We start from the raw sequence: 10,440 nt of genomic DNA, 5'->3' as shown, positions 1-10,440 counted from the left end.
GTCGTCGGCCCCAGCGCAGATGCAGCGACCGACGTTTGGAGAGCATACGGTCACCCCCTGACACTGGCTGGCACGCCCCCCGGCAGAGCAAACATGGCGACAAGTGAGAGAGGGAATATCAGCACCAGCATCAAAGCTGCCGCCTGTCCTGCGTGGACCAGAGTCCAGCCGACGCTACCGGGTGCGGGTAGCTCAGTAGCTCCTAACACTGGCGTGCTCGCTGGTGCAGCCGAAGGACGCTGGTGTGGATGTGGGAGCGGATGCTACTGCGTTGTTTAGAATGAAGGTGTTGATTGCACGATGGATGGGGTTCATTGTTGATCTTTCGTGTTTCCTGTTGGCGTCTCATTTGGTTGTTGCGGCTACCTGGTGTAATTACTGCTCCCGTTGCTGATGGTTCTCATTGCGAGCTACCCTGAATGGAGCAAAATCTATCCCTTTTCCATTGATTGCATTGACGATCTGGCGAGTCAATTTCTGACCATTGAGCATATCGTTGAGGTCAATTGATACTCACAACATTGGCACTTTACTTTGAATTGAGAAGAGACTACGGTGGCGGAGGGTGCAGCTAACAGTACAAAAGGGTGTGATCCAATTGCCCTTTTTCCGTATGTGCGGGCAAATGTCGTCAATCCCGAGTACATGCGCTGTTAATCGGCAACCAAAAAGTAAGAAGGGGAAGGGAAAAAATTGAGCGCAAAAACGAAAAAGGCAAAAGACTCTGGCCTCTCACAGGTTGAATTGGCTGGCGCATGAGCGAGGCAGCAGAGTCCTGCAATCGCTGCGTGTAAAAAATTGAGGTGTGTGCCAGAGTCCTGACTACGGGACCGGCAGGGCCGTGGCTCCCCCAACTCAATTGGTCGTCATGTGTGTGTTGTTGTCAATCGCCGGTACCTCGAGGCCTTTCCGGTTGTACCTGGAGACGGCAAGGGCCTCACAACCTGGGGCACTTGGAGATTCACAGAGGACCAGACTAAGACCTGCGCGAGACTCGTGGGAAGTCGCTGATGACATCCACCCATCCCGGCTTGGGACTCCATCCAATTCTTTCGCGGTGGGGACTTGAGTCTCCGTGAGACCCGTTTGCTTCAATGAGACCCCGGTCCTGTTGTCTCTTGGAGGGTGACCCACCTTGACACAGAAGGAGCGGGTCAAGGTGCAGATGCAGGCATTGAGCAAGAAGTGTGGGTCCACCCGAAAAGACCAGCGACGACCGGGACCCATTGTTTTGATCAGGGCCGAAAGACTTCTGGCATGGGACGTGGGCCGGCAACCTCGCCGGTAAAAGAAAGCTGTTGAGCTCGGTCATCTCGCGGCCACATTGAAATAGAAGCTCTCGCCCACCTGCAGAGTCTCTTTTTTCTTTCCTTCCTCTTCACCCACGAATGCTTCATATATAAGCGACCCTAACTTCGTGCGGTGCTAGACACTTCTTTTTTCTCTCCCCCCCTCTCCACTCAACCTCGTCCCTCAACTTCTCTCCTCCCCCAAACGCCCAACAGCGCGCAACCTCAGCTTTATCACTACAACCCCCGTTCGCCTGCTGTTGCCTACAGCCGTCCTACAGACTCTCACCTACAACAACCAAACAACGCTACCGCGCCCTACCGCTTCGAATCCCCAGCAATGGCGGAAGAGAAGGTCACCGGCGCTCCGGCGCTGGATACCAACATTGAGACTGGCGGCTTCGATGAGAAGCGAGGACAGGTTCCTCCCCCCTCCCACGCTCCTGCCAAGGGCCCCGTCGAAGAAGAGGAGCCCGATGAGGATATGGACGCCCTGATCGAGGATCTCGAGTCCGAGGACGGCCACCAGTTCGAGGAAGAGGAGGAGACTCAGCCCGGCGGTGGACGTGTCGTCCCTGAGGATATGCTTCAAACCGACTCCCGTCTAGGCCTTACTGAGGCCGAGGTAGTAGCAAGACGCCGCAAGTACGGCCTGAACCAGATGAAAGAGGAGCGAGAAAGCCTTATTCTGAAGTTCCTTGGGTAAGTCAATCCTCCCCAGAGAAGCCAATTCCTCAGACATGTCCAAAAATCTCCAAAAAACCCCAAAAAATCACTAAAAAGCCCGTTTTGACGCGAATACTGACAAAAACGAAAAGTTTCTTCATTGGCCCAATTCAGTTCGTTATGGTGCGTTCAAAATGAGCCTATTCCCGTCTTTATACACCTCGAAATGCCCTCGCAATGGTCGAAAACGTCCAGGAGTTGTCTGAGATGAAGCTATTCGGAACATCGTGAACTTGGTTCCACCGACCCACTTTTCTCAACACTACTGGGTCTTTCATCCGATCCCACTTGCATTGTCCACTGACAAACTGGCAATTGGAATCGCTCGCTCCCTTCATGAGAGGGCGTCGCCTTTTGCTGGTCTCGTCAATGTTGACAAGTTCACCCCCACACCACCCCCAACCCCCACACAATTTATGTCTTGGCGGAGCTCAGAGGTGAAGTTATCACCGACGAGAAGAGTCACAAACACGTCGACCAGCCGCCATTGGTAAATAGTGTGGATGGTTTTCAGTGCTCCAAGTGGAGCAGTTCTCGTGTCCAACATGATCTTTCGCGTTTGAGTTCAAAATGACTGACAATTTGTACAGGAAGCTGCCGCTGTTCTCGCCGCCGGTCTCGAGGATTGGATCGATTTCGGAGTCATCTGCGCTCTGCTTCTTCTGAACGCCGCGGTCGGATTTATCCAGGAGTTCCAGGCTGCAGGTTTCCCTAACCCTTATCAAACGACCCTGACTAACATATAGTGTAGGGATCTATCGTCGAGGAGCTCAAGAAGACCCTGGCCCTTAAGGCTGTTGTCCTCCGTGACGGCACCCTCAAGGAGATTGAGGCCCCCGAGGTTGTTCCCGGTGATATCCTCCAGGTTGAGGAAGGTACCATCATCCCCGCCGATGGTCGCTTCGTTACCGAGGACTGCTTCGTTCAGGTTGATCAGTCTGCCATCACCGGCGAGTCTCTGGCTGTCGACAAGCACCAGGGTGACAACTGCTATGCTTCCTCTGCTGTCAAGCGTGGTGAGGCTTTCGTGGTTATTACCGCTACTGGTGACAACACCTTCGTTGGTCGTGCTGCTGCCCTGGTCTCCCAGTCTTCGGGTGGAACCGGTCATTTCACTGAGGTCCTGAACGGCATCGGTACGATTCTGCTTGTCCTCGTCGTCCTGACTCTCCTCATTGTCTGGGTTTCTTCCTTCTACCGCTCCAACGGCATTGTCGACATCCTCCGATTCACCCTCGCCATCACCATTGTCGGCGTCCCCGTCGGTCTTCCCGCTGTCGTTACCACCACCATGGCCGTCGGTGCTGCCTACCTCGCCAAGAAGCAGGCTATTGTCCAGAAGCTTTCCGCCATCGAGTCCCTCGCTGGTGTCGAGATTCTCTGCTCTGACAAGACCGGTACCTTGACCAAGAACAAGCTCTCTCTCGCCGAGCCCTTCACCGTCGCCGGTGTTGAGCCTGATGATCTGATGCTTACTGCCTGCTTGGCCGCTTCCCGCAAGAAGAAGGGTATCGACGCCATTGACAAGGCTTTCCTCAAGTCGCTGAAGTTCTACCCCCGTGCCAAGAGCGTCCTCTCCAAGTACAAGGTCCTTGATTTCCAGCCTTTCGACCCCGTCTCCAAGAAGGTTCAGGCCGTTGTCGAGTCCCCCCAGGGCGAGCGCATCATCTGTGTCAAGGGTGCCCCTCTTTTCGTTCTCAAGACTGTCGAGGAGGACCACCCCATTCCCGAGGAGATCGACCGTGCCTACAAGAACTGTGTCGCTGAGTTTGCTACCCGTGGTTTCCGATCTCTCGGTGTTGCTCGCAAGCGTGGTGAGGGTGCTTGGGAGATTCTCGGTATCATGCCCTGCTCTGACCCTCCCCGTCACGACACTGCCCGCACCATCAACGAAGCCAAGCGCCTGGGTCTCTCCATCAAGATGCTTACTGGTGACGCCGTCGGTATTGCCCGTGAGACTTCTCGTCAGCTCGGTCTCGGTACCAACGTCTACAACGCTGAGCGTCTCGGTCTCGGTGGTGGCGGTGACATGCCCGGTTCTGAGGTCTACGATTTCGTTGAGGCTGCCGATGGTTTCGCCGAGGTCTTCCCCCAGCACAAGTACAACGTCGTCGAGATTCTTCAGCAGCGTGGTTACCTTGTTGCCATGACCGGTGATGGTGTCAACGATGCCCCCTCTCTGAAGAAGGCTGATACCGGTATTGCTGTCGAGGGTGCCTCCGATGCCGCTCGCTCCGCCGCCGATATTGTCTTCCTTGCCCCTGGTCTCGGTGCTATCATTGATGCTCTCAAGACTTCTCGCCAGATCTTCCACCGCATGTACGCCTACGTCGTCTACCGTATCGCTCTTTCTCTGCACATGGAGATCTTCCTTGGTCTCTGGATTGCTATCCTCAACAAGTCCCTGAACATTGAGCTGGTCGTCTTCATCGCCATTTTCGCCGATATCGCTACCCTGGCCATTGCCTACGACAACGCCCCCTACTCCCCTACCCCCGTCAAGTGGAACCTGCCCAAGCTCTGGGGTATGTCCGTCCTTCTCGGTATTGTTCTGGCTGTCGGTACCTGGATTGCTCTTACCACCATGTACGCCAACTCGCACGACGGTGGTATCGTCCAGAACTTCGGTAACATCGACGAGGTTCTCTTCCTTGAGATCTCCCTCACTGAGAACTGGCTCATCTTCATCACCCGTGCCAACGGTCCCTTCTGGTCCTCCATTCCCTCTTGGCAGCTCGCTGGTGCCATCCTGGTTGTCGATATCCTTGCCACTCTCTTCGCCATCTTCGGTTGGTTTGTCGATGATGGCCGCACCAGCATCGTCGCCGTGGTCCGTATCTGGATCTTCTCTTTCGGTATCTTCTGTGTCATGGGTGGTCTCTACTACTTCATGCAGGGCAGCACTGGTTTCGACAACCTGATGCACGGCAAGTCCCCCAAGCAGAACCAGAAGCAGCGTTCCCTCGAGGATTTCGGTAAGTTTTTGTCTATTCCTTCGCACATTTATGACCATGTCGCTAACTATCTTTTCAGTCGTTTCCCTCCAGCGTGTCTCTACTCAGCACGAGAAGTCTCAGTAAATAACGATGGTTTATACCCGGACTACCATCAGCCGGACTTTTCACTTTCGCCCTGTCCAAATTTGAATTGTACTGCTCATACCCGAGTACTGAGACTTTTGGAGTGGTTCACGAAACCTTCCATACCCCTAGAGATCGTCTTTTAGACACCTAATAATAAAAGTAAAATAAAAAACTGGTGCCTCCCTTGTGTGATATGATGTGATGATGCTCCTGATGAATGTTTGACTGTTTGACTATACATAACCTACTTCTTCTGTTGAGGTTCTAGCCAACTGCACCTGCAACAACTGACATGTGAGTAGCCTTGTCGATTGTCACGTGATGCAGTGGATGTTGGAACTGTCGGGCAGTTACGTCAGGACAAGGCATCCAATCCAATCCTTTAACCTCACCTGACCTCCTTCGCCTACTTCCCATCTTCAATGCCATCAATCAAGACCAACGCAGCGTTCGACCATGTCTGGTCCCTCGCGCAAAATTTTACCAATTCCGCATCTCTTTTGCTGAAAGTCTCATAATTATCGTCAGTCTGAGGCTTCAAAGAGAAGCCTCAGTGGGACGGCGAATATGAACCGCGAAATCCCAGGCTATTACTATGGTACCATGTGCACCTTTTGGATTCCTCAACGTTGACTCACATGCTTCTACAGATACCGAGAAGAAGAAGTACTTCAAGATTGAAAAGTCACAGACGGCGCCTTCATCAGCGTCATGGTCATCAAATGCTGTCAAAAGGCGTAAAGTTGAGGGTCAAGCCCAACAGGCTGCAAGACAAAGAGCACATCTCGTGCGGAACCACATCAAGAGGCATCGCCTTACCCAGGATGCCGTCGCATCTGGCTTAATCGCTAGAGAGATTGGGCTCCCGTTTTCTGCGGAGCGTGGGCGCGGCAGGATGGAGGACGGTGATCTCGGGGCCGCAGCATGGGCGAACGGTGTGGTGGCCAAGGGGAGCGTACCGTTTCCGTCTGGACCCACGAGGACGCGGTATGCGAATATGCCGTGCTTTTACGTTGCGGCGGAGGACGAAAAGACAGGATTGGGGGTTGCATATGCGAGTGAGTCTTGAGCGGGATACCATTTGGGTAGGTGACGACTGACCGAGTGTGTAGCCTTGGATGAGGAAACGCTGGTTGGAAGTCATATTCCCACAGACAAGAACGACAGGTATACATACTATGGGCTTCTCACAGTCCTACTCGAAGGCTAACTCGACGTAGAATCCACTTCTCGCGCGATGCGCCCAACTCTTCTGGGAGAGCCCAAGTCTTTCGAACGGAGATGGTCCGGTGTCCACAGATGTCCTCGATCAAGTATCACCGTCCTACACACAGAATTCTCCTGACTTCCCGCGAGCCCGATCATAGCTGCGGGGTCTACTTTTTCTCACCGCCCCTCTCTGATCCTGAAGACAAGACACGCCCTCGGTGGCGGCTAGGTGAAAGTATGTCTGATTGAAGTATCTGCCCGCCTGGATGCCGGCTAACCTGACGGCAGCAAACCACTATCAGAGACTTTCTATCCGCCATGGCCTCCATGACGACTGGGTCGTTCACAGCAGCACACCGGCTCCTCCAGCCTCAGACCTCATATGTGTCATTGGCTCAAATAGTGGCCTGCTCCAAGTTCGTTCCAACGAGAGCCTCTCAGCCATTGCCCCTAGTGTCACCCCCAAGGGCATGGACCTCCCACAGGAGATATTTACGCAGGACTTTCAACAGGGGAATCACAACGTACTGTTTGCAGGTGGGCGTCAACCAAGGCTCTGGATAACCGACCTCCGAGCCCCTGAGGCACGATGGTCGTTTGCAAAACACACGAGCTCAATATCACACCTGAAGAGTGTGAATCCGCACCAGGTCCTCGTCTCAGGGCTGCAGAGCTCAATGGCTCTCTATGACGTGCGGTTTCTGACACGGAACCCCAGGGGCTCCAGGCAACTGCTCAAGTTTCAAGATCACCATAACGAAGCGCACTTTCACATTGGATGGGATGTTAGCCCGGATCTCAACGTCGTCGCCGCTGCACAGGACAACGGGACCGTGAAGCTCTTCTCGCTTAAATCTGGACGGCGGTTGCGGTGTCCCGGCGTGGACTCGATCAGTGTCGACTCACCCATCAAAGCGCTCATGTTCCAGCGGATGCCGAGAGAGAGGCTGCCAAGCTTGTTTGTAGGAGAGGGGCCGTCACTAAGAAAGTTTTCGTTTGGGGCCGTGAAGTGGGAAGATGAGGTTTAATAACGTAGACGTATTATACTTGATATACTACTGAGGCTATCTATCATAAGCAAATCTTCGTCAGCTACTGAGACGATTATAGGTAATACCTCATATGATATTACTCTAATTCCCTTTCTAGTCACCACTGCTCCTAGCATACTGGTCGGGAATTTGCCACGAATACAACATATCACTCTTTCATGGCGTCGGTGAGCATATGCCTGTTTCAATGGCGAACATGTCCTATGAGCCGGACGGTGTGAGTGACACTCGATGGTTTGGTAAAGTTCAAGATTCAAGCTCAACTCAAAAGGCTCTCGATTATCCGGTAGGGGCGATAGAATTTAGTTCGTCTTCTGTGAATATGACGTTGGGTTTTCTATCGTCGAAGGCCGCCTCTCGGCATCTCTTGATTTGTTTAATCTCGGCTATTCTCTGTACTATTGTTGAAACGTGTATGCCTAGGGTCATCTGTGCTTCGTTATAGTGTGGTGTCTTTGTCTGGTATGGGGGGAGGGGGGCAGCATTGATGATTACACCTGCATGGGTTCGAGGCTTCGGGTATGTCGGTAGGGGAGCGGCTCCCCATAGCCCTGGCGGGCAGAGCCTTGATAACAATACCCTTGATTGGATAGTTTTGTATATAATATCTTGAAGTTCATCTTAACCTTGATAATGATAGTGGCCGCGATGGCGATGGTAATAAAGAAGGGAAAAGGAAAGAAAAAGGGAAGCCAGATAAAGGCAAAAGTTGTTTAAATTGAATCAATGGCAGCGATTCGCTACTGACAGACTTCTGGGTATTGGGACTGTTATGAACTGACGCGAAGGTGACTGATGCTTGATGAGCAACAGGTTTGACACTGCCAAACCCTGTGACGTTGGTAGAAGTGATGACTTTTCTAGCTCACCAAACGAATATATTAATAGAGTTTCTATTCAAGATCATAAAAGCTGTCTACACTGTTTGATACCGCTAATCTGGTAAACATCTGCAAGAAATGACCTCATTCTTTCGTGTCGGCCCTTGACACTGCAGGCTGGCTGGTCATTGCTGCTGCCACTTCCCACTCACTGCTCTTATCCAATACCTATATTATATCACGGGCAGGTTTGTATTCTTACCTTCTCAAACCATCTTCTTCCACCTTCCTGTGGCATCTGCCTCAGCCATAGCCGTTGGATTAATTTCACCCTTCCACAGACACACTCTCTTTTCGCCTTCTTGGCTTCGTTTCCGCCGCCGGCCCATAGCGAAAGTAAGCTTCGGGTTATCAGGTGAGACACATAACTGGGTACTAATCCTGACCGTAGATGCAGTTGAGTGCTGAAATTCAGCCTGGGCTGACTAGGACATCGATGTACTGATGCCCCCAACCACTGCCTCCTTTTCGGACGCTACCGTTTTATCGAGCACATTATTGAGATCTCCGAGGAAGATACGGGGCGATAGAATTGTAAGGGTGGGTATCAAGAGTCAGCTTTGGGCTGACAGGAGCTTTCTTGGTCTACTCTATGGATTTGAGTCGCTGAGCGACAGAGGTAGGGATAGGGAGGAGGAGGAGGACAACAGTAACAACAAGAAAGGCGAGGAAGACGATGAGAGTGACGAACAAGGGAAAGACCAAAATGAAGATGCCAATGACCAAGAGAGTGATGACGGCGACAACGTGAGGGAAGAGAAAAGGGATACTCGAAAAAATCGATTTTGCTGGAGCATTTCATGCTCACTGCTGTCTCGTGCGATCGACTGCCTCAGTTCATGACGGACTGGCGCCTGTACATCGTCGCCAATGGAACGAAAGAATCCAAGGAAGGACTACATCATCTATCAACGCATCGATCTGTCTATATACTCGCTTTATAGTACCATCTTGGCCAGCCCGTGTGGTGGCCCACCATGCTTGTTTCGACCAGGCCGAGAATCGATCCTACTAAGTAAGGAGAGCGATGATACAGTCACTTATCGGAAAGCATACATTACATATGTGTATAATGGTAGCGGAACGTCGATTCACCTCACTGCTCCCCTGATTGGTGTGGCGGCCACGATGGTAGGCCACCATAAGATCTTGCTTGGTCCCGGGGCTGAGGAAATCGCGAGTCGACGCCGGGAGACACAGACCTTCTCGGCCAACGCTATCCTCCTAGCCTATGAGCTGTTGGCGCGCTCGGGAGGGCTTTTGTTCTTGCCCAGCCAGCGGTTCCTGGCCAACATGCGCGACCCAATCCATCCGATATCCGGGACTTGTGCTGGCCGTTTAGCCTGATTTCTTCAACATCTCACTGTGACTTTTAGAGTGACCACCTCACAGCATTATAGAGCAATTACCTAAGGCGCAAGAGAAATTAATTGATGAATTTAGAGTATTCCTTTCAGCTTATTGCTGAGGCGCATGCAAGACAGATATTCAACCTGAGAGGAAAGAGAAAACGAGCACCACATGCAGACCAGACTCCTTTCAGCATAGTTTTTACTAAATAGGCAATTAGTCCAGCTGGGGCGTAACATCCACGGATGGCGCAAGTAATACAGAGCTGGTCATGGAGCCCATCCAACTATCAAGGGGTTGCGGGAAGTAATGCAAGGTCTCGATTGGTCAGGAATCTTCCTCGCTTCATGCCGCCTTTTCGTTAGGTCACACTCTCTCCTTTGTTGTCGGTCATCCCACTGCAAACAGCTGTCGTTGGCAAATTAGTTTATGTTACAGGTGACATATCCTGTCCAATTACGCAATGACGTGCCTAATTTCCCGTCTGGTTGGGAACGTTACTATGCAGTATGCCGCCCAACGCTTCTTGATTAATGTTGAGGGCGATTGTTTGCTGCCTTAGTGTCGGTCGTTTACACTGCAGGCCGGAAGGCTGTTGTGATAACTCACGAAAGTGAGGGCAGCTGATTCGTCTTCCATTCTGACAGATCATTGATTGACTCCCTCTGGTGTTGTCCCGGTTCTTTCCCCGGGCCACCCATCCCTGTTGGAAACACTTGCATCAAACTAACGGACAAACGCCCTATGGTTCACGGCTGAGCTGCATTGGACGTGGCGCACGGCACATGGGACAGCCTTGGAAGACTCCCGGCTGGATTGTCCAGGAATGGACGCCAGCAGCGGTCTCACG

General features: G+C 52.2%; 2 protein-coding genes across 2 annotated transcripts; both read left to right on the top strand.

Moving 5' to 3' along the window:
* Positions 1–1,390: 1,390 nt before the first annotated feature.
* Positions 1,391–5,268, top strand: NECHADRAFT_98600 (uncharacterized protein). The gene is made up of 5 exons (XM_003049863.1): positions 1,391–1,991; positions 2,108–2,138; positions 2,606–2,716; positions 2,767–4,990; positions 5,049–5,268. Exons 1-5 carry the CDS (start codon positions 1,630–1,632, stop codon positions 5,093–5,095), a joined length of 2,775 nt encoding a protein of 924 aa, XP_003049909.1. The 5' UTR covers positions 1,391–1,629; the 3' UTR covers positions 5,096–5,268.
* A 230-nt stretch (positions 5,269–5,498) lies between these two features.
* On the top strand, positions 5,499–7,516 carry NECHADRAFT_103014 (uncharacterized protein). Its single transcript, XM_003049862.1, has 5 exons — positions 5,499–5,696; positions 5,749–6,156; positions 6,211–6,265; positions 6,319–6,542; positions 6,596–7,516. The coding sequence occupies exons 1-5, from the start codon at positions 5,666–5,668 to the stop codon at positions 7,333–7,335; spliced, it is 1,458 nt and encodes a 485-aa protein (XP_003049908.1). The 5' UTR covers positions 5,499–5,665; the 3' UTR covers positions 7,336–7,516.
* The last annotated feature ends 2,924 nt before the right edge of the window (positions 7,517–10,440 follow it).

Source organism: Fusarium vanettenii, assembly GCF_000151355.1.
Source record: "Fusarium vanettenii 77-13-4 chromosome 1 genomic scaffold NECHAsca_8_chr1_1_0, whole genome shotgun sequence".
NCBI lineage: Eukaryota > Fungi > Ascomycota > Sordariomycetes > Hypocreales > Nectriaceae > Fusarium > Fusarium vanettenii.
The sequence above is the reverse complement of the archived record's forward strand: the minus strand, read 5'-3'. Positions and strand labels throughout refer to the sequence as shown.

Coding starts and splice junctions, on each gene's coding strand:
- NECHADRAFT_103014 (XM_003049862.1), top strand. CDS start 5,666: ATGAACCGCGAAATCCCAGGCTATTACTATG. Junction 6,157..6,210: donor ATTGGGGGTTGCATATGCGA/GTGAGTCTTGAG, acceptor CCGAGTGTGTAG/CCTTGGATGAGGAAACGCTG. Junction 6,543..6,595: donor TCGGTGGCGGCTAGGTGAAA/GTATGTCTGATT, acceptor ACCTGACGGCAG/CAAACCACTATCAGAGACTT.
- NECHADRAFT_98600 (XM_003049863.1), top strand. CDS start 1,630: ATGGCGGAAGAGAAGGTCACCGGCGCTCCGGCGCTGGATACCAACATT. Junction 1,992..2,107: donor CTTATTCTGAAGTTCCTTGG/GTAAGTCAATCC, acceptor AAAAACGAAAAG/TTTCTTCATTGGCCCAATTC. Junction 2,139..2,605: donor GCCCAATTCAGTTCGTTATG/GTGCGTTCAAAA, acceptor CAATTTGTACAG/GAAGCTGCCGCTGTTCTCGC.